Source organism: Electrona antarctica (assembly GCF_951216825.1).
Source record: "Electrona antarctica genome assembly, chromosome: 19".
Lineage (NCBI taxonomy): Eukaryota > Metazoa > Chordata > Actinopteri > Myctophiformes > Myctophidae > Electrona > Electrona antarctica.
The window spans coordinates 16936132-16959574 of record NC_136800.1 but is presented as its reverse complement, the minus strand read 5'-3'; the positions used below and the strand labels follow the sequence as shown (position 1 = coordinate 16959574).

At 42.6% G+C, this 23443-nt stretch overlaps 2 protein-coding genes across 3 annotated transcripts; one reads left to right on the top strand and one right to left on the bottom strand.

Annotated features, from left to right (window-relative positions):
• Positions 1 to 96: 96 nt before the first annotated feature.
• Positions 97 to 6009, bottom strand: LOC306943552 (uncharacterized protein). Its single transcript, XM_079529949.1, has 6 exons — positions 5743 to 6009; positions 3963 to 4160; positions 3783 to 3902; positions 1183 to 1494; positions 812 to 978; positions 97 to 682 (listed from the first exon to the last, which is right to left on the bottom strand). The coding sequence occupies exons 1-6, from the start codon at positions 5807 to 5809 to the stop codon at positions 638 to 640; spliced, it is 909 nt and encodes a 302-aa protein (XP_079386075.1). The 5' UTR covers positions 5810 to 6009; the 3' UTR covers positions 97 to 637.
• A 61-nt stretch (positions 6010 to 6070) lies between these two features.
• Positions 6071 to 21679, top strand: LOC306943551 (importin-13-like). Of its 2 annotated transcripts, XM_079529948.1 has the most exons (22): positions 6077 to 6920; positions 7477 to 7602; positions 7882 to 8355; positions 8522 to 8691; positions 9413 to 9553; positions 10056 to 10197; positions 10429 to 10595; positions 11761 to 11881; positions 12742 to 12889; positions 13345 to 13526; positions 14666 to 14692; positions 15779 to 15913; positions 16598 to 16744; positions 18128 to 18208; positions 18359 to 18496; positions 18839 to 18935; positions 19021 to 19073; positions 19185 to 19251; positions 19536 to 19594; positions 19818 to 19907; positions 20233 to 20414; positions 20999 to 21679. In XM_079529948.1, exons 1-22 carry the CDS (start codon positions 6855 to 6857, stop codon positions 21093 to 21095), a joined length of 2910 nt encoding a protein of 969 aa, XP_079386074.1. In that variant the 5' UTR covers positions 6077 to 6854; the 3' UTR covers positions 21096 to 21679. The 2 variants fall into 2 exon arrangements, 1 of the variants encoding a protein (XP_079386074.1); XR_013792423.1 differs by lacking the exons at positions 18839 to 18935; positions 19818 to 19907; positions 20233 to 20414; positions 20999 to 21679 and having other exon boundaries at positions 6071 to 6920; positions 18994 to 19073.
• The last annotated feature ends 1764 nt before the right edge of the window (positions 21680 to 23443 follow it).

Below are 23443 nucleotides of genomic sequence, written 5' to 3'. Positions count from 1 at the left end.
TACATTCATAAACATTTGGATTTCAGACCTTGGCTCTCAACGCTGGTCCTGGAGACCTGAGTATCTGGTCTCTTATGACCATTACTGTAGTAGTCTGGCTCCCCAGAACCATAGCTGAATAAAATACCTATTGGTCCTAGTCTGTTGGTTTTACAACAACCTGTAATTGTAGGCAATTTGGTTTGAAAAAAATATTTGGTCAACTCAGGGATGAGTGCATTCAAAGTCTTACCAGAGAATTTAGAGACTCAGCAACGGTCACTTTTATTATGTCACTGTTAATCCTTCCTCTGTATTACCTTCTGTACTTCTCATTATTAATAACCTAGTTACAATACATTACTTGGCCTGAGGTTGTTTATTGGAGTCATCTGAACTAGCAGGGGATCCTCAATATATCTGATCACCCCTAGGGGGCAATGTGACCATATGTGTCACACGAAAGTGCTGTGCATTGCCATGGCTAATACCAGCCATAGAGGTACTGCTAAAACAAACAATGTTCCCATTGCACTAAAGAGGAAACTGCTCAGCAGGGCACATGTCGGGGATATAACTGGGTCCAATTAAAGGCTTCAACTGGATCCAACATGGCTGTTTGGTGTTTGCTCTGCTTCTGTTTTGCAGGTCACCTCCATCAGTATGAATACCTGGAGAGTGGCGTGTCCTCCAGCAAATCATCCTAGAGAGCATCACGGACAGGAAGGACATTTAACTATTAAGCACGGTTTGGAATCACCACAAATCACACATAAGTTGATGCTGAATCATGTATTGGAAACTAGTTTGATATTGTGCTGTTTTAACTCACCATTGGTAGATCTTGGAGTCGATGGAATTCCGGGTGTTCTGTCCGTTGCCGGAATTTCAGGAAGAGGACGACGGAGATGATGGCAGTGGTGACAATAAACACTGACACCAGACCAGCGAGGAGGGGGTCTAGAGGGGAGCTACGGTGCTGCAGGGGCCCCTTGAAGTCTACATGACACGGGAGGGACGGAGGGTGGTAAGTTGAACAAAAAGCCAAAGGTATATAGCATGTACTGTTACAAACTTTGCTCAACAGAAAGGATGACGTTCAATAAAATAAAGATACTCATTACTAACTGCAACCTATTCTTAAATACATTTCCTATAGCTGTGAATGCACGCAGGGCCATCCCACACTATCCTTCACCGTACCGTCATCTCCAATGTTGAGCTCCGATGGCACCTCCTGACGAGGTTGGCTGGCAGGGGGGTAGGCGGGAGCTGAGGCCTGGCTTGTGGTTGGCGGGCGGGTGTTCGTCTGTGTTGGAGCCTCAGTGCTGGCGTGCGTAGAAGGTTGGGGCGTAGTAATATCCTGCAGTGGAGGCATCAAAGAGGGAGGAGCAGAGGTGGTCTGAACTTGAAGTTCTGTACCCGTGGGTGTAGCGCTGCTGTCAGTGGTTGAAATGTACTTTAGAGGTGTGGATGTCTCTACATCGGGTGGCATTGAGGCGCTGGCTGGAGAATCTGAAAATGCAAACGGAAACGAATTTAGAAAAGGAAAAGGAAGTCGGAAACAACGCATTGTCAGTATTTATTCTGTATTATATAAGAACTCAAAATTACACAGAAATAAGTCATGGAAGGGCAGTGTTGATTCAGCAGGTACTGTTTAACCACATGAAACCTAGCATCCATTCTGGAAAATCGCATTTTGCAATTTTTGCATCGGCTATCTTCAGCAAATAGATTTGGTGTAGATGGAAAAAAAACGATATACAGTAGATGAAATCCACTGAGGTGGAAGGATGCGCAAAATAAGGGATACATGGTAACTGCTTGACAGTGTCTTACACATCCTTATTTGTTCCACCTCGTGGATTTCATCTTATTGAGTTAACGTTATCAGCTGAGCATCCATGCCCAAAGGCAAGCAGAGGACGCGCACATGGCTTCAGTTTCAGATATATAGGGCAGTTTTCCCAACATTTTCTGGATCTCAGGGCCTCCTAGAAAATCGCTCCACCCATCTGACCACATTTTCAAATCACGTTTATTTTAATGATCAATCAATCAATTGTGTTCCGGGTTGGATCAATGGAACATAAAATACGTTTCTATTGATCAGCATCATAATGAAAACAAAAATGTCATGGTTTTAAAGAAAAAATACCATCACATTCTTTAACGTTATTTTGTGTTGTATTATCATTGAAATCTTAGTGTTTAGCCAATTATTTGGGGGCCCACGTCCAATATCCTCATGGCCCACATGTGTGCCCCGGCCCCCAGGTTGGGAACCACTGATATAGGGGTTAAGTAGTTCAGGCACAGTGTACACTGACAGAGAACATATAAACACTATGATGGATTCAGTGTTGGATTTAATGGATTCAGCCTTTGGACCATTCCATATCATGTTTTGAAAAGTGCTATGCTGAGTTAAAGTAACGTTTTTCAGGGATGAGAAACAACCACACATGACTTAAACTCAACAACAACAGAGGAAGAAGCGATACCAACAACCACAAAGGAAATGATGCCAGCAGCAGCATACAGATATTCAAAAAGTTAAACATTTACTTCAGTATTGTACTAAAGTAAATGTACTTAATTCCTGTCCACCACTACAGAGGAGTTATATTTATTTATTATCTCTGTTAACATACACGTCTTTCCTCTAGCGGCCATGCGTAAACACACTTTCTCTCTATTTCTCTCTCTCTCTTAAATGTTTATCCCACGATTTTTGTAACCCATTTTTTCACCCAGTGTCAAATATCTATTCTAATGTATTCCTGGGCGCTACACTCCCTCTGCCAACCTGGGGAGAGCAACAGGCTGACCTCATGCTTCCTTCAATGCATGAGCATCCAAGCCGCTTCTTTTCACCTGACAGGGGGGAGTTTCCCCAGTTGGACGTAACGCGTGGAAGAAAACATTATTCCAACCAGTTCCTTTCCCCTCCATCAGGCACCCCAGCTGGCCAGGGGGAGGCAGTTTAGAGACCAGGATTACTGCATCATTACCTTCCTTAATGATCTAGTTTCAGTATTTCTTTATGATGTATTTTTATTTATAAGGTCATTGTAGCGGTCAATTTGTATTGGAGGTGGGGCGGGGGGCGTGAGATATGGCCAAAGCATTTCCGGGGGTCTCTAGCCCAAAACGTTGAGGACCCCTGCCCTAGGGCACATGGGGAGAACATGCAAACTCCACACAGAAAGGCCCTTTCGATAACCCCACGTAGGGTATGGGCACTGATGACACAGAGGAGAGAACATGCCCCCCAGTGCCCATTCTCTCTATATACACACACAGCAAAGTGCTTTTACTTTACAGTGTAAAATCACACAATCATACTGTTACATGCCATGCTAAAAGAGAGCAGTAAGAGGCAGACTATGTCCGTGCTATGCTGTCATCTCGCTGAGCATGAGGAGAGCTACTGTGTTTGCAAACTGTTTTACAGCAGTGTTTTACAGTGTGGGCTGGTTTATTTTAAGATTTTACACAGCCACTAAACAGAATGGTTGGACCTAGCAACAATGCTCTGGATTAATGAACATGCAGTATCTTTTATGGAACATGGACAATATCAATGTCAAGTGGAAAACGAGAACATAATCGGATTTGTTTGCAACACATTTACAATGATTATCTTTCTGGACTATTCATTTCTTATTTAGGTGTGTGTTTATTGTTTAGCTGTGTGCAGAACGTTGCATGATTCTAAAATCCATCATAACTGAATAAACACTAGACTCTAAAAACTCACAAAACAAAAGTCAATCAAATTTGAATCATTGGATTACCTGAGAGAGAGAAGACAGACGCAGTAGTCTTAACGGCATTGTCAGTAGTATGTGCATCCGTCGACATTCTAGTGGTTGTGGTCGTCCCATTCCTGTCAGCTGTATCTGTCTGTGATTGGCCTGTCACGTGGCCGCCGGTCTGTGATTGGCCTGTCACGTGGCCGCCGGTCTGTGATTGGCCTGTCACGTGGCCGCCGGTGACAACCATGGATATAGCTGTGGTTCCGTCCTGGTATTCCGAGGTTTGATAACTTGGATTGTCTGAATCATGTTCCAGCTCCTCCGCTGCATCTGTTGGAGGGACTGAGGACACCGAGGCTCCGGCCTCACTTGAAAGGTCAACTGTGGTGAGTGTGGTTGTTGTCGGGCTGCTCTGACCTTTGCAAAAAAATAATAATTCAAAGTCCATTACAGGAATAAGCATATTTTGTGAAACGAGAGAAATATGGCTATATAGAATTGCTGTGAATCAGTGGTTCTCACATATTGTCATGTCAATGATCCCCCAAATGGATTTGGCCACAGATCCCCATCTGAAAATATTTTGTGCCAGGGACCCATTCAAGATTCAAGATTTGTGCTGATATTCCAAAGTTTTCACTTTTTTTTCTCAAGATTTTCAGAATATAACAAGCTCACAGGCTTGTTGATTAAAATAGGCGATGTACCGTATATATAAGTTAAAATGGTTGAATTGATGTTGATGCTGGGGACCTCTTGGAACCCCTCAAGGACCCCTGGGGGTCCCTGGACCCCACTTTGAGAACCACTGCTGCAAATAACATGAAGCACATTGACATTGTTTTGTTCCACCAGAGAGGATTGTCGTTTATCGACAGAAAAACATCAATACAAGTATGAAGTGAGGGGCGGTCTTATTATCGTACATCATAATACATCATCTCATTCCGGCCAATCAGAATTTGCGCCCTCACCTTCATCTTCAATGTTTGTGTTACGCAATGTTTGTGTTTACACTATGACATAAAATTGTCCATTCATTGTCAATGGGAATTTAATGTTTGTGTAGGACAGTTTGTGGACACACTAAAAGCTGGACATAGGAGGGGCTAGCGCCCCTCAACAACTTTATAGGTCTAAATGGGTTTTAACCTGTCTAACTCCTCTCTGACATGAAGGACTGTATCATAGCAACAGTGTTATAGTGAAACATCTGAAAAACGTGGGTTCAACTAAAGGTTAAATCCAGTAGCTTGTAGCTGACCTCAAGCATCTTCACACATTTCTCAAGGGGTTTCACAGTGGTACTGGCCTATAGTCACAGGCTAGAGCTGTTGAAAATGTAAATCCAATATAGCTGGCCTGTAGGCCTATGGTATATATGGCAAAATTGAGATTTTGTTAAATGTGTGCATTTTCACAAACTAATGAATGTTTTTAACTTTCAAAAGCATTTTCACATCCAAACAATATAGGATTTGATCAATTTCCAGTCATACAATTATAGCCAAAATGTATGAACATTTTCTTTCTGTCCACAGCAAATGAGCTAAGGTCAATAGCACACACACACACACACACACACACACACACACTAACTAACATCTAACATGTGACAGACTGTTCCCATGAGGTCATTAGGTTCTGTTATGTAGCCATGCAGCTTAACAGCCATAGCCTACCAATCTCTATCAATGTGATTATAAAAAACAAAACACATGTAGCAATGTAGGCTAATTATTCCAGAGGTAAAAGTATTATTAGGCATATCTAGGCTATAACTATGCGTTCTTCCTTATTATGAGCTCTTGAAATGTCAAAGTAGACTATCAGGCAGCAGGCTATGTTGACAATATAGGCCTAAATGAGTGGACAAATTAAGAACAATTAGCTTAGGATAATATCACAATCGATCAAGTGACAACAGCATCATGAGATCAAAGACAGGGGTATTATAGGCTATATTAGCCTACAAGCACACTCAACGAATGCTCCCTACCCTTTGTCTGCGATGAGCCGGTAAGGACCACCAATGCGCAGAACGCAAATTTTATTTCAATTTTCATCTCATTCGCTGCTTTCCGTGAAGACGAGCGCGATGAAATGTACAAACAAACGGCTTTTCTTTTCACGGCGGATCTTGCAGCAGCAGGAGAGGATATGTTCTTTCCGTTACGTTATTTGACTGGGCTCATCATCACATCATCATCTTCATCATCATCATGGCTAAAAATATCCTGAGGGAGTTGGGCAGTGGAAGGGGCAGGGGTGGGGCTGGCTGGCTGGCTGGCACACATTTAAAGCTCTGTGACTCTGTCGCACGACGGTGATGTCGCGCATCGAACATAGCAGACCTCCAAGCCCACATCGGGTCGCGGATGCTACGCGTTGTGGGCTTGTAGGTCGGCTATTTTAGGGCTAAAGGCAGGCTTTACAGTCTACTCTACTCGACTCAAGGACAGCGGATTCATGCTGTTAGTGCGCTGGATATATAGGCTACATTAATCTGTCTGTGGGCAGAATAATTCACCTCATCGCTGTGTGTTATCTTAAAAAAAATATATAGGCCTATATTTAAACATATTTATTTGACTATAGCCCCCCATGCAGTGTCGTGAGGTGAGGGCGGCTGGGATAGAGGGGATATGGAGACACCCCCTCAGCTGTCAGTGCGTCAGAGAGGGTCGCAGCTGTCAGGCGCGCCGCGTATTGGAACGCTGTTTGAGCATTCGGCCATAGAAAGAAAGTAGGCTAGTCTAACTTGTTTTCGTTTGTGTATAGCTACTTTCAGAGAGGTTCCATCGTTGACGCAGCGGGTGGTCTTTACTCAGTGATGTAGATATCGACGATACAGACAGGCTAAGTCCCTATTCTCCCTAAAGAGGTCAGTGTTTCACAGACTGTTTCTTCAAGTTTGCGCGCATGTGCCCTGCAGGATGGTTAACCAAATGATTGCCTCGTCATTGTTGTGACTATATTGAATGTTTTTGACAACGTTTTCTCTAATTGGCTCCCAGAAACATCAGACAGCAGGTGCCTTGACAACCAAAACAGCCCAGCATCTCTCAAGCCTGAATTATAGCCTATCATTATTGGGTCTGTTTTACTGAAATGGACCCAGCCAGTACAGAACAAAGCCCAGCTGAGTTGGAGATAAATGTGGAAAACGTGGAGTCGGTGAGTTCAAGTTGTCAACGAAAGGAAATCAAAGGCACTGTAATTAATGCCTTTACATTGCATTACAGCAATTAAGTGTCTATACCAAATCTTATCATTCACAATATCCCACTTCTACATATTGACCCATTCATACATACTGCTGCAAACTTTGATTCAATTATGGAAATAACTACAAAACAATAAGTGGCACGATAAACAAAATACAAGTTAAACTATACTGTATATTGTAATTTAACAGTGTTTTGCAGGCATTAGGACCTCTTGTAACATGACACCAGTTACAAGGCATATGCTGTCCTAATAATAACTATTGCCTTGTGCTTTGGATTTGTTGCCATGGACAACACATATTCTTTTACTCCTTTCTTTCAAATGGCCATCGACCACCTCCGCACGTGGGCAATTCTTTGTACAGTTGTCAAAGTATCAGTAGCCTAATCCTTGCTTAAAGTAACGCATGCTGTTACGTACCATATATGTTATACATGTTAGACATTTTGTACTCTGCGAACAATGAATTCACTGGCTCTCCTCATCTCCTCCTGTTCTCCAGGCTCTCAACCAGCTGTATTATGACCCGCTTATGGACCATAAGAATCTGGCCCAGAAGTGGCTAAGCCAGGCCCAGGCCTCCGCACAGGCATGGCACTTCTGTTGGGCCCTGCTCAGCCCAGACAAGGTACAGTATGGACCTTTGGCTCTATATATTGGACACAGCAGTGGTTCTTTTTTCACGTCACAGATTTTGGACACAGAAGCGGTTATTTTTTCACGTCACGTCATGGGGGCCCGGCCTCATACAAGATTTGTGTTGTTAAAATGTTTCAAAAAGATTCAACTATATGAATAAAGGTCAACTAAACAAATACAAGGAAAACTGATGAATAGTCAACACAATGTTATTATAGCCATGTCATGCGACAGTCATAACATCTCCTTTAACCATGTCATGAACCAGCTCCCAGAGGTTCAGTTCTTTGGCGCCAGCACCCTTCACATCAAGATCTCCCGTCACTGGAATGACCTCTCCAGCGACCAGCATCAGAGCCTGAGGCTGCAGCTCCTCTCCCACATCTCCCACTTTTCCTCAGGGCCCAAGATGGTGCTTACCAGGCTGTGTGTGGCCCTGTCCTCCTTGGCCCTTAACCTGATTCCCCAGGCCTGGTCCCAGCCTGTGGCAGACATGGTGAGGGTGTTTCAGCCGGATGAGGCCGGTTCAGATGGTGGTGGTGGGTCTCCCGGGACAGAAGAGAGGCCCCGCAGCCACCGCCTGGCACTGCTGGAGCTTCTCACCGTGCTGCCAGAGGAGTTCCAGAGCAGCCGGCTGGCTCAGGTCCGCCGTGCCCAGCTAAGGGAGGCCTTGGCTGGGGAGTGGGTGGTGGTGAGTCCTGTGCTGCGCCAGCTGCTGCAGGAACAGGACTCCTCCACACAGGTGAAGAAATGAGCATGTGAATGCTTTGGAGAATTATATTTGCCTCTGAGATGTAGTTGAGTAGCAGCATAAAGTATATCTGAAATGGAAACATGCAAGTTAAGTACAGTAAAAGTACCTCAGAATTGTACATAAGAACTTGGTTGCTCTCCCCCACTGCACACAGGTGAAGGAGAGGGTGTTGCGTTGTCTCTCCAGCTGGGTGGGCGTGGACGTGCCTCTGAGTGAGACCCAGGCTCTGCTTCAGGACTGTTTCACTGCACTGTCGGACCCGGAGCTCTTTGACACGGCTGTGGAGACCATAGTGAATGTTATCTCGCAGCCTGACTGCCAGAGGTGAGAGATGTGTTCTCACGCAGACCTACTGTACCTGAGTGTTAATTTCCCTCTGAGGGTGTGGAATGGAACCAAATGGACCCTAATGGTTTAGAGTCTGGCAATCAGAAGGTCACCTCCCGGTCTGCCATGGCCTATGTGTCGAAGTGTCCCTGAGCAAGACACTCACTCAACCCCTAACCTCCCCCAATATGATTATCATAACCATCTGAGTAGCTATCAGCATGGGTGAAGCTGAAACTGTATTGTACACTCACCCAGTCTGCTCTTTCTGGAACACGCCCTATGTCATCTTGGTCGACTGTGGTTTTTTCGGGTTGCTTGGTGCAGACAGTGGTCATGATCAGTGTGTGTCATTATGCGAGCGTGCACGTGTGTGTGTGTGTGTGTGTGGCAAATATGTTTTTAAACGTAGCTTCTCGATTGTCTGCAGATTAATCGAAAAAGTCATCGATGGAATAATTGCTAAGAAAATAATCGATAGTTGCAGCTCTAGTAGGCAGGTACACCGATGCTGTTGTCAACCTCATACCCCTGGTGTTGAGTCTTCTGTGTGTGTGTGTGTGTGTGTGTGTGTGTGTGTGTGTGTGTGTGTGTGTGTGTGTGTGTGTGTGTGTGTGTGTGTGTGTGTGTGTGTGTGTGTGTGTGTGTGTGTGTGTGTGTGTGTGTGTGTGTGTGTGTGTGTGTGTGTGTGTGTGTGTGTGTGTGCGTGCGTGCGCAGGTACACTGATGCTCTGGTCAGCCTCATACCCCTGGTGTTGAGTCTTCATGAGCGGCTGAAGTCAGCAGCTCAGGATGGGGACATGGAGACGTCACATGGCATCTGTCGCATCGCTGTTGCTCTGGGGGAAACACACTCCAGGTACACCCACACACCCACACACTTGTGCATGCATGCATGCACATTATAAACTCATGGCTGTCTCGTCTGGTAAACTGAATGTCGCCAGTTTGTCGCCCAGTACACCTAGTCATGTGTCGAGGTGTACCTGTGCTATACACTTAACCCATAACTGCACATTAATGACATTTCCCCATTGCTCCTAATAGTTCGAAATCCGCATGTGTTCAAAATGTAATGTGAGAAATGATTTAATGTGATTATTGTTCTAAAGCATTATGATTATTTATGAGTTCGCTTTAATTATACAGTGATATAAGCATATTATAATGCCTTATGCATTATAGACATGGGATAGCCTGGGGTCCAGCCTGATCCCAGGCTAGACATGGGATAGCCTGGGGTCCAGCCTGATCCCAGGCTAGACATGGGATAGCCTGGGGTCCAGCCTGATCCCAGGCTAGACATGGGATGCATAGCAAGTGTTACTCTTTCTTTCTTTCTTTCTTTCTGCACGTGACAGGGTTTTACTGGATCAGGTGGAGCACTGGCAGAGCTACCTGTCGCTGGTCAACATGATCCTGTCCTGTACGGGCATCCCCGGGCACTACCCAGTCAACGAGACCACCAGCTCGCTCACTCTCACCTTCTGGTACACTCTGCAGGTAGAGAATAACAGTCTTAAACAGTGTTGGTTGTATGACGTTCTGCTACTTAATCCTCCTGAACTTCAGCTATTTACATATAACATTCATTCAGTATTTGATCATTTGTACAGTGTGTGTTTATGTTTGTAGAACAAATGTATTTGTCGGAAGAAAAATAAATGCAGACAACATCAACATCACTCAGTTTGTTTGTGTTGATTGTGTCATTGTCCCCCCCTGCGTGGTCAGGATGACATCTTGTCCTTTGAGGAGGACAAGCAGGCAGTGTACCTGCAGGTCTACAGACCTGTCTACTTCCAGTTGGTGGACGTGCTGCTCCATAAGTCTCACTATCCATCCCAGGAGGAGTACACTTCCTGGTCCTCTGACGACAAGGAGCACTTCAGGATCTACAGGTACCACCTGGGGGAGTGGCAAAGAAACCACATTAACACATTTTGGACTGAGGTTGATTTAAAAAAAAGTATTCTAAATCCTAACAGTTTTCTTAAAAAACTATGTTTCTGTGTCACTGGTGCTCAACCTTTTTGTCATGTCAAGGACCCACAGAATTATCTGTAATTGGCCGCCGACCCCCAATTTGTTGTTACAGGAACCCCCCCAGAAGCAAAGATTTGAGATAAAAACGTTCACTGTGAAAGAATAAATAGTCAAAGATTTGCGCCACCTTTTCAGGGGTTTTCAAAAATAGCAGACCTATAAGCTTGTGAGCTTGTAGATCTACTATTTTTCAATAGCTAAAGTATAACATAATGCTATAAACACCAAAAGGGGTTCCCGTTTTGGTTATGGTATTAAGGCAAAGGTTCTCAGAAATAGCCTAGGCCTGTTATACTTACGTTGAAAATAGCCGATCTGTAAGGCCACAACACATCGTTGTGACTTGCAACACGATGCAACGTGTTGTGATCTTGTAGATCTATTTCCGCCATGCACGTGACACCGTCTACAACAAAATATGAATCCGTCTTTAGTGGTTAAATGACCCAAAAGAAATAGAAAAGATAACTTGTTCAGCATCATTGGAATGAGTCTTTCTGTTCAGCTGGTTGAGGGCTCTAACCTGTCTACTGAACCTTTTAATCTCTGATTCAAACATGCAACATGCAACTAGAATGTAAGTCCCTTTGTAAAATAGCATCAGACATAAATCCCACACAACTTGGCAAAATGGCAAATGAATGATGCGTCCTCGACATGTACAGTTGGAGGCCATCGATATTGTCCTTTTCTTTTTGCTGAGGTTTGCGTGATCTGCGCAAAAGGACAGTTAACCCATTTTGGGCGGGAACCCCTTTTGGTGTTTTAAACATTATGTTATAATTTAGCTATTGAAAAATAGCAGATCTACAAGCTCATAGCGCGCCACCGAGTGGCGCGTTACGAGCTTGTAAGTCTGCTATTTTTGAAAAATCGTGAAAATTTTGAAGGATTTTTTCAGGATTTAGAAGGATTTTTAAAGGTTTTGAGGTCAGGCCTAAATGGGTCAAATGATAAGGGACAATATCGGTGGCACCCAACTGTAGAATGAACGTGTTTCCTTTGTGTCTGGCATGACAGAGTGGACATCTCCGACACTCTGATGTATGTGTATGAGATGCTGGGCGCGGAGCTTCTCAGTAACCTCTACGATAGGCTGGGCAGACTGCTGATGGATCCAGAACACTCAGCCACATGGCAGGTACACATGGATAGCCTCACTCAACTGAAATAGTTGGTATCAAATATTCAGTGGGTTTCAAACAATTACACTTTTGTGTTGCTTTTACCGAAGTAGTAATCAATGTGCATGGTTGATATTTACATATTATTTTACATTATATTATTTATTATTATTATATTATTTAATTCCTAATAAATTATCCTAACTAATGTAAAAATTCCTGTTTAAACCCATTTTGATTGTTATACCTTTCAATCCGGGAGCTACCTCTGTGTCTCATTAGTTGTTGCTATACATGTAGCAGCATACTTAAAAAAAAGAAAACAGAAAACTTAGGTTTTAGAATAATCGGTCTGTCTCTGTCTCTCTTTCAATTCTGTATAGAGGGTATGCATACATCCAAACAGAAAAGTCCTATCTGATTGTATTAAACAATGTTAAACGACGTTAAACTTTGCCACTCGATTTGCCATTGACTTTGGGGATGTGCATACCCTCTATTCAATTCAATTCAAATTACCTTTATTGGCATGAGAAAACATACGTTTACATTGCCAAAGCAAAAGTGGAACAAAACAATCAAGATAAAACAATGTATGTACAAATAAATATTCAATATAAATAGGAGACGTTAGGCTTTATACTTGTTGACAGCAGTATTTCAATGTTTTTGCTTTCACTTAGTATAAAACACATTTGCGAAAAGTAGCAGAAATGTATTCAAATGTATTTCTATGTAGCGAGGTAATTTGCTGTAAACAGTGTAGGGTATAAACAGTGTACACACAATGATTTGTATTCCTTAAGGTGGTTGTATTCCTCTCTCTCTCTCTCTCTCTCTCTCTCTCTCTCTCTCTCTCTTAATGGTCTCTCTCTAGGACACAGAGGCGTTGTTATTTGGCTTCCAGTCGATAGCAGAGACCATAGACATCAACTACTCTGATGTCATTCCTGGCCTCATTGGCTTAATACCAAGAATCAACATCAGCAACGTCATGCTGGCTGACACAGTCATGTACACCATAGGTGTGTATGTACATGTTCGCCGTGGCTACATCTACATTCTACAGTATATACTATACTGGAAACAAGGGACATGTATCTTTAAATATCTATTATACACAATGGTTACTTAATGTAGTGTATTTATACACATACTGTACTGTACTGTTCATACTCTTTCATTGAGTCCTTCAGAGTTGACCATCCTCCCTTATTTTGTTTGCCCTTCTTTGTTCATCTTTCTCTCTATCACTGCCCTTTCTTTCTTAATTGTCTCTTTCATTGTCGTCTCTTTGTTTCTTTTATTATTTTGTTGTCTTTCTGTTTCTTTATTTCATTATTCTTTTGTTTATTTGCTTCTTTTCTTCTCTTTCTTCTCTGTCTCCTTCTTTCTGCCTTCCCTTCATCTCTCTCCCACTCATTCTCTGTTTCACACAAGCGCTTGTTCTGCTGTCTCTTGTTGTACCGTGTGTATGCAGGCTCTCTAGCAGAGTGGCTGGCTGACCATCCAGTGATGCTGGGCAGTGTGTTGCCCATGGTGCTGCAGGGCCTGGTGAAGGCAGAGCTGTCAGTGTCCAGTGTGTCCACGCTGAAGAGGATCTGCAGGGAGTGTCGCTATGACCTCAGCCCCTTCCTGCCTGACATCATGAATGTGTCACAGGTACAGTACTAGGCCACTGCTTCCCAACCTTTTCAGACCGTGAACCCCCCAAATAATAACATATTCAATTATTTGGAATGTAGGCATTACCTTTAATTTGACTCGGTTCGACAGATACATATCGTGAAAATAGATCTGCAAGTTCACAACGCCTCGTGTTGCGAGGTGATATTTATTTGTCAATTTGGCCAAACAGTTTTTATAGTAGTTTGTATACTTTAAATGTTTTTTTTTTTTTGTGGCTTTCGCCTTTATTTTATATATTTTATGGAGGGACAGACAGTAGGCTGACAGGAAATGGGGAGAGAGATGGGGGGAAGACATGCAGTAAAGGCCATCGGGATCGGGAGTCGAACCCGCAGCACACTGCCAGGCTGGATTACCAGCCAAGGTGCCTGGACCACTGAGCCATGGCCCAGGCCTAGTTTGTATACTTTAGATGCAGTAATTAGTTTTTAGGTATCAAAAAGGTCTTAACATTTTTACAGTTTACAATTTAGGCATTTAACAGACGTTCTTTACAGTAAGCAAGGAATACACAAGGTAATGCATAGAAATATTAATCTAGGATCATATGTAAATCAAGAACCGATCAGTCTAAACAGTAATATTAAAAATATCAATAATCAGTACATTAAAAAGTATACGCACTATAGGATGCCAGGTCTACAATTGACCTGGCATCTGTCTACGTAACATCCCATCTAAATTACATTTTAGCCTTTGCATATGCCTGCAAGGTCGTCAAGGCTAGGGCAAGTGCTGTCACTTCACTGTCATCCCCAAAATCATGTGGGGCCCCCCGGGGGTCCCGACCATGTCCCAAAACAACATGTTGACAACCACTGCAGTAGGCCTGTCACAGTTATTACAGAATCAATCAATTATTCGAGATAATCGTAGTTATTTTTGCATAATTGTTTCCATGTTTTACTAAGCCTAAAAGCCAAACAGAAATGTAATTTGTAGTTAGGTTCCAATGTTCAATGCTAAAAACACAATTAAATTGTCAATCGTAACTATTCGTCTGACAATTAATCGTAAAGTAAAATGTTATGACTGTGACAAACCCAGTATTTGGTATTGTATTTGGTATACTGCAGTAAAAACACTGATACATGTTTGTTCTCTTTTCACAGGACGTACTGCTTAAAGACATTCATAAGGTCAGTGCTGTTCCAACTTGATCTGAATTCAGCTTTCAGAATACAGCTTGTGATGTATCTCCTTGTATGTCTGTACAACATTGGTTTGTGTGTGTGTGTGTGTGTGTGTGTGTGTGTGTGTGTGTGTGTGTGTGTGTGTGTGTGTGTGTGTATGTGTGTGTGTGTGTGTATGTGTGTGCGTGCATATGTGCGTGCGTGTGTGCGTGCATGGGGCGTTCTCATGCGTGTGTGTGTGTGTGTGTGTGTGTGTGTGTGTGTGTGTGTCTGTTTCTGTGTCTCCTGGTACCACAGCACCTCAAAGGCCCTTAAAACCAGGCTCCAGACTTCCCAAAACAAACTGGTCAGGCTCCTACTTGATCTAGCCCCCCGAACCCACCTCACCCCTGCCCACTTCGACAGGCTGGAATGGCTTAGGGTCGACGACAGAGTACAGCATCTTGCAATGGGTCTGGTCCACAAGATTCGATACACCACCAAGATACCCATGTACCTGTCTAGATACTTCCTTAATGTTAACGAAGTCCACACCCACAACACCAGAGGGAGTGCAACGAACCATGTACAACCCAGATTCGGCACAAACAAGGGACTAAATTCTTTTCGCTCCTATGCCACCAAAATGTGGAACGCCCTACCAACTGTCATTAAGACATGCGAATCCCTTGACTCCTTCAAAACCGCTCTCAAAGGGCACCTACGGATGGCTGCAATTCGAAACTGGCCCCCGTAAAATCTGAATCCCCCCCCGCCCCCCCCTTCTTTCCCCTCACTGTATATATTTCTTTTCCCTTTTTACCTCCTTTTTGATGAATTCCTGTTCTGTCTATAGAAGTGTCTATTTGTACGTCTCTAAATGTTTTGATGATTTGAACATGGTGGACCCTGTTGGAAACAAGTGTAATGCTTAATTGGGTCGTCCACTCACAGTTAACAGCCTTTGTATTGAGTTTGTGCTTGAAATGTACTGTAATTCTGCAAACTGTTAATAAATTCTTCAATCAATCAATCAATCAATTCTGTTTCTGTGTGCGTGCGTCCGTGCGTCCGTGCGTTTGTTTGTGCGTGTGTACGTGCACACCTGTGCAGAGCAGCCAGTGCATGTGGCTCATGCAGGCTCTGGGTTTCCTACTGTCTGCCATGCCTGTGGAAGAGATTCTTGGCAGCCTCCACTCCCTCATCAGCCCTCATGTCCAGAGACTGGAAACACTGGCACTGGAACAGGTAAAACACACAGATAAACACTGGCACAGTACATGATGTGAGTGAATGATAAAATAGAATAGAATAGAGTAGACTGTAGGCTACACGTGGGAATTTGCCTTTTGCTTGTTTGCTGATAATCAGTGATAATAAAAATCACACCCCAGTGTGAAGTGAGCGGTGCCGTTGATGAGTTGATCTGCTGCACCCACTATCAAGTACATGACATCATATAGTCATTTATTTTGCCGTTGACTTGAATGGGAATTGGGGGTGGAATTAACATGCACACAAAGTCACTTGTTGGAGCGGTTAGCATTGCTCAAAAACAGGATAAAATATATAATACTATTAATACATGTATGCAACAGAGAATCCTGTATATATTTCAGTAAATAATGGCGCTGTAATGAAAATGAGTAAGCTAGTAATTTTGCACAAGTGGTTAGTAACTATGTTGTTGGTCGTGGTGTTGACGATTGATGATGATGACGACGACGACGATGATGATGGAGATAGGGATAATGGCGATGGCATAAGGAGAATGCTATTTATTAACCTTGAAGAGCGAAGCATTTTATTATTTAGGGTGCCTTTAAAAAAAATGCTATAATTTGTCCGAGCTGCTCCAGTGCTCCTACTGTGATGCACCGAACCTTGCTTGGTTCCGTTCTCATACTTTGCCCTCTCTTCCTGTGTCTGCAGCCCAGCCCCAGCAGTAAGGTGTCTATCATCCATATTCTGGGCATGTTGTCCAGTCTCTTCACCACTCTAGACATCAACAGACAGACGGAGAGTTTTGAAGGACCTGGCCCCGCCCGAGCTATGCCTTCCCAGGTCACGCCCAACCCTGTAAGACAAAAGAAAAACAAAACAAAATAGATTTGCATTGTTTGGACATTGCATTATATAAAAAAAGAAAAGAAATGTACATATCCAAGCAACTCACACACGAAATCCAAATTCAATGACAAATTCAAAAAGAATAGGCTGAAGCCCAAACAATGCTTATTCTTTGCGTATAACCTTTACAAAACTTAAAATATGCTGCAAGATAAAAGGAAAAAAATGAAAGAAAGAAAATGTTTTACTCAAAACTGTACCCCTGAATTATTTTACTTTTCTAGGCTTTTTTTTTAAATCTCCCCTGAGATTTACACAATTTCAACCCATCACTAAAGCTATTCCATAACTTAACACCCAAAACTGAAACACATCTAGCTTTTACATTAGTTTTTGCTTTTTTATGTGTTTTAAAAATTCATAACCCTCTTAAATGATACCTTCCTTCTAGTCTTAGTTCAAAAAGACGTTGAATGCAAGCTGGAAGGCCTTTACTATTGGCACAAAAAGATATTTCCAAGGTTTTGAAGTGATCTCACTTAATTCAAAATTATGCAGGACTTTATGAATAATAGATTTGTTGATTCAAGGTTTGTTTATTATTCTAAGCTCTTTTCTGTAATTTAATAATTGGATCTATATTTGTTTTATATACATCCCCCCAAGCCAATTAGACATGCCCAAAATAGGACGCCAGGTTGAAAGTGGTTGCCATAGTACAACTGGGGCACACACTCTAAATATGTCAAATTCTGTCTCTGAATAAGACTGTGTCGCCCCCGCCTGGATCCATTATTTATATTACATGAATAAAACATTCTATGTCACAACCATCTTTATTCTACTGCTTATGGCTGCTCATGGCTGCTGCATTATTGTACACAAAAGTAAGCTCAGCTGCCTCTAGCATTGTCCAGCTAAATAATGTGCTGCAGTCACACTCTTTTAAATACAGTCTCAATAACCAGTTTACAGTATATGAATAGACCTCTAAGTCTAAAGCATGGCATCAGTGAATTATTGCCTTATTCAAGGAGCAGGTGAAACACTTGAATGTTCTGTTAAACCCATTAAAACTGGGAAAGCATCTGTGTCATTGTAGATTTTTGCGTTGGCTATTCAAAGTGACAGCGCGTCACTTTGTACAGTGCTGCAAGCTTGTACATCTGCTATTTTTGAAAAATCTTGAAAGTGCTTTTTTCCCCTTCTTCTTTTTTTCTCTTCTGGGGGTCCCTGGTTCAAAAAAAATTCAGATGGGGGTCTGCGATCAAATATATATCAATTTGGGGTGTCCTTGACATGAAAACGTTTGAGAACGACAGATAGAAGGCATTTGTAGACTTGTAGGCTTCAGGTCTTAATTGGTTAAGAAACAAGGCTTTTTTTTTTCAGGTGGTGATCGTGTTACAGGAAGTGTTCACACTGATAAACACCATCCTCAGCAAGTGGCTTGATGACTCAGACGTAGTGGAGGTAAGAAGTCTGTCTGTCTGTCTGTCTGTCTGTCTGTCTGTCTGTCTGTCTGTCTGTCTGTCTGCCTGCCTGCCTGCCTGCCTGCCTGCCTGCCTGCCTACCTGCCTGTGTGCTGACTCACACTTTCTCACAGTTCCTGTACCCCCACAGGCGGTGTGCGGGGTATTTGAGAAGTCTGTCCGGACCCTGCTACATGACTTTGGCCCCATGGTGGCGCAGCTGAGCCAGATGCTGGGACAGATCTACAGCGCCTTCCCACAAGCCTCGGCTCTGGATCTCGCACGCCAGGTGGGTCTCTGTAGCGCAGAGCCCAGATTCCCAACACATTACTGTCTCTGTACACGGGAAAGAAAGATTACCTCCATATCTAGGAGCCAGGGATTTCACAGTGTTTTCATAGTCCAATTTTCCTTACATATTAGACCAGCGGTTCATGAGGTACTAAACCACTTAAACCCTATATTGTATTATTCTTTGTCGTATGACCGCATCGCACAGCAAAAATAGCCGCTCCACAGCTCCACTCTACAAGCTAACAAGATGTGAGCTTGTAGATCTGCTATTTTTGCTCTCTGACTCTTTGGGCATGGCGGTTGAAAGTGCTTAAAGTACAACTCTGTCTCGTTGTAGATGGTTCACATATTTTCGGGAGAAAAAGAACACCTCTCTTCCATTAAAGGCCTCACTGAACTGTTGACATCCACTACTCTCGCCATTTTTCAGCAAGGTAAACAATTATCATCCAATTAGATGAATATTTTACCTTTTTGTTTTTGTTTGCAAAGCTGATGTTACTGACCTGTGATGTACAGGCCCAAGGGATCACCCTGATATTGCAGAATCGTTTATGCAGCTTCATGCTCAGGTTAGTTGATGTAAATTTCAGTACAGTATTTAATGTACACTGTATATAGCATATATCTGTGTCAGACAGAAACATCTGGTTAATTTCTTTTTATATCCTTGATTGTTATAGATCCTGAAAAGGAAACCGGATTTGTACTTGTCTGAGCATTTGGATATTAAAGCATTGTTTTACTGTGGTGAGTATCATGTCTGTCCTACACATTAAATGACGTGATTATCGGTATACTTTGGGTAAAAACTAAAAACGTGATTGATTGCATTTTTCCTGAGCTAATTTAGCACCCAGAGCTAATACCTAGATATGGACCATGTACAAACCATCATGGGACCACAATAGAAATAAGCTTTATTGTGATTTCGATGTACACAAATATTATGTACAACAAAGCAAATTATAGACTTTTAGAAATCTTTGCATCTAGCCTTTCCGCTCTTACAAGCACATCTCTCCTTTATTCAGGGATTCTGTCATTCAAGTTTCCAGAGACGCCCACAGTCAAAGCAGCCAGTCTGTTCTTTGTAAGTCCTTAATATAAACATGCAGTGTTCAATTAAACAAGTCACTTTAATTCAGTGGTGTAAAGTATATTTACTCAAGCACCGTACTTAAGTATAATTTCAAGATACTTTCACTGTACTTAAGTATTTCAACTTCAATATTTTATACTTCTACTCCAAGACATCTATGAGAAAAATGCTGAAATCACATCAATCTGTTTGCTCTCTTCTCTATCCATGACAGACAGAGCTGTTGTCTCACTGTGCAAGTGTGCCCCCTGTTGGCGATGTACTGCAGAGGGATGGAAAGCTACTGATAGAGACTATTCTGGAGGTGAACTTGTCTCGACTTTACCTGATACAAAGACATGCTGCTTTTAACTCATTCACTTTGTAGGGTAGCTGCATGGGCATCATTCCTTCAGCAATGAGACATGTTCAAAACTGGGCTCTATTTTTATAAGGAATAAACACTGAATGATGAACAACAAGAAGCAAATACATTCAAATAATATAAACGTAGAGTATATATATCGCTGTTCCTGCATCAATGTTGGATCCGGTTCCTCCGATTCCTCTGGTTTCCGGATCCCGACCCTAGAGTTCTGAATCTGATGGAAGGCAGCGTCTAATTGTTTCTCTTGGCCTTCCTCCTTCAGGCAGTGGGAGGTGGGGCTGCACGCAGCCTGACGGAGCACTACTCGGAGGTGCTGTACAGTCTGAACAGACACTGTCCGTCCCTGCTGTCGCAGTGGCTGAAGGAGAGCCTGCAGGCTCCTGGGTTCCCCTCCGTACAGGTGTCCATGGAGCAGAAGGATGCTTTCAGCCAGCAGCTGCTCAGGTAAACAAACACAGGACATGAAGCCTTTTCAACAGCCAACGGCAGCTGATTGGTCGAATTAAACCATTAAGATAATTATTTGAAAAATAAAGATTTACCCGGACCAAGATTGATTCAAACCTCCAACGTTTGACTTATACAACCTCACCTTTTCACTTACGCCACCAGGTTTTTCCACAATAATTATGTGTACAAGGTCATATACTCATATTTGAAGTTGAAGGGAGAGGTGACGGGTCAAAAGATGAAAATCCAGAGCAAACACCTCCCCCCTGACTGAATGAAACTGAATCTGATACACCTACTGATGATCTGCGTTCATTAGATTATTGCTTAAAACCATCGGTTCGAACAATTTTATTCTGCCCCCATATTTAATATTTAAATGAGAGTAAACAGGATGGGGCCTTTTTTAGCCTTGCCAACATCACAAAAATGCAGACATCTTAAGCATTAGTTTGGTACCAAGTAACATTCTATCAATATTTAATATTACAGTATCAATTGTATCAATATATTACCACATTAGGGAAACGAGGCACAACCCACTGACATATGTATTTCGTTTAATTTCTTTCCTTCAGGGAACAGGCAAACAAACGTCGTGTGAAGGAGATCGTGAAGGAGTTCTCCCAGCTATGTCGAGGCCTCCAGGGTTCTGGATACTCCTCTGATTATTAGACTGACATCCAATGAACGTTAGAAAGGAATCAATAACCTGAATGCAGCCGCTTCCGTTTGGCACAACAACTGATGTTGTGCAAGTTGTACCATCGATTGAGCCGAATGTGTTGACCCATTTGTGGTCTGACGGCGATGCCCCATCTCAGATTACTGTGACTTCAAACCATGATGTACATGTGGACACACTGAAGTGCTGCAGACAGAGCCTGTTTGAATGTAGTGTGTTTAAATATGACTGTGACCTGACTTTGCTGCCTGTCAAACTTATTTTAATAATACAACTTCGTTTGGCAGTTTGATCGAAAACACACAGTGAGAAACACAATGAGACTTGATGTGATAATGAGCCTTCATTGCTTTTCTTTTTTTTAATTGTCTCTAATCGTGGACTCACAGGCAGTGGTACATAGTAGTAAGTAAGTACATTTACTTGTACTGATAACATTTTCTTTGAGTATCTGTGTTACTTGACTTGAGTATTTGTATTTTGGATATTTATGACTTTCACTCCACTACACTTCAAAGATGAATATTGTACTTTTGACTTTTGAGGGGGAGAATAAAAAGGACTTTGTTGACGACTTAATCCCCATTTAAAATAGTGAAACTAGAAAATCTACAATATCACAACTTGTCAATGCAACACGTTGTGAGCTTGTAGATCTGCTACTTTCGTTTCGGAAAACGTCAAAATGTCAATACAACAATGCATTGACATTAAAGAGACATGTATTTTAAAAGAGACATGTATTTTAAATCATGACATGTATTTTAAAAGCAAGTACTCCAGGTCTCCAGCACTTTATCTCTCAAGTACAAATCTGACTGAGCATGAGCAACCTTCAGTTGTTGTAGTTGAGTAATATAATGTTTGACATTGGTGTTAATTCTGCAGTCTCTCTTGTGACACTCAAAAAACTCTATTAACTCTATATAGCATTCCTTACTCAGCTCATGGGGCTATAATTCCAGACTCTATATAGCATTCCTTACTCAGCTCATGGGGGCTATAGTTCCAGACTCTATATAGCATTCCTTACTCAGCTCATGGGGCTATAGTTCCAGACTCTATATAGCATTCCTTACTCAGCTCATGGGGCTATACTTCCAAACTCTATATAGCATTCCTTACTCAGCTCATGAGGGCTATAGTTCATAGCTCATGGGGCTATAGTTCATAGCTCATGGGGCTATAGTTCATAGCTCATGGGGCTATAGTTCCAGACTCTATATAGCATTCCTTACTCAGCTCATGGGGGCTATAGTTCCAGACTCTATATAGCATTCCTTACTCAGCTCATGGGGCTATACTTCAAAACTCTATATAGCATTCCTTACTCAGCTCATGGGGGCTATAGTTCATAGCTCATGGGACTATAGTTCATAGCTCATGGGGCTATAGTTCATAGCTCATGGGGCTATAGTTCATAGCTCATGGGGCTATAGTTCCAGACTCTATATAGCATTCCTTACTCAGCTCATGGGGCTATACTTCCAAACTCTATATAGCATTCCTTACTCAGCTCATGGGGGCTATAGTTCATAGCTCATGGGGCTATACTTCCAAACTCTATATAGCATTCCTTACTCAGCTCATGGGGGCTATAGTTCATAGCTCATGGGGCTATAGTTCATAGCTCATGGGGCTATAGTTCATAGCTCATGGGGCTATAGTTCCAGACTCTATAAAGCATTCCTTACTCAGCTCATGGGGCTATAGTTCCAGACTCTATATAGCATTCCTTACTCAGCTCATGGGGCTATAGTTCATAGCTCATGGGGCTATAGTTCATAGCTCATGGGGCTTTAGTTCCAGACTCTATATAGCATTCCTTACTCAGCTCATGGGGGCTATAGTTCCAGACTCTATATAGCATTCCTTACTCAGCTCATGGGGGCTATAGTTCCAGACTCTATATAGCATTCCTTACTCAGCTCATGGGGCTATAGTTCATAGCTCATGGGGCTATAGTTCATGCACCAGACTTCCCGGTCCTTCATTTCCACCCACAGTTCCTGCCTACTGAAGCACGTAAAAGTACGCACTTGACAAAATGTGACAAATTTTGTCAAGTGCGTGCCATTTAGTGGCAGCGGTGGCCGAACGGTTTGCGGAGCGGTCTTGATACCGGAAGGTCGCCAGTTCGTATCCCCGGACCGGCACGTTAAAATTACCACCGCTGAAGTGCCCTTGAGCAAGGCATTGAACCACTACCATGAAATGTTCTATGAGCAGGGCCTGGCTGTAAACAAGTATCTGATGCTTAGTCCAGTTACCCTGGGTAAATATAGTAACTTTGCTTTGCTTTGTCAATGATTCAATAGTTAATGTGCCTGTCAATATT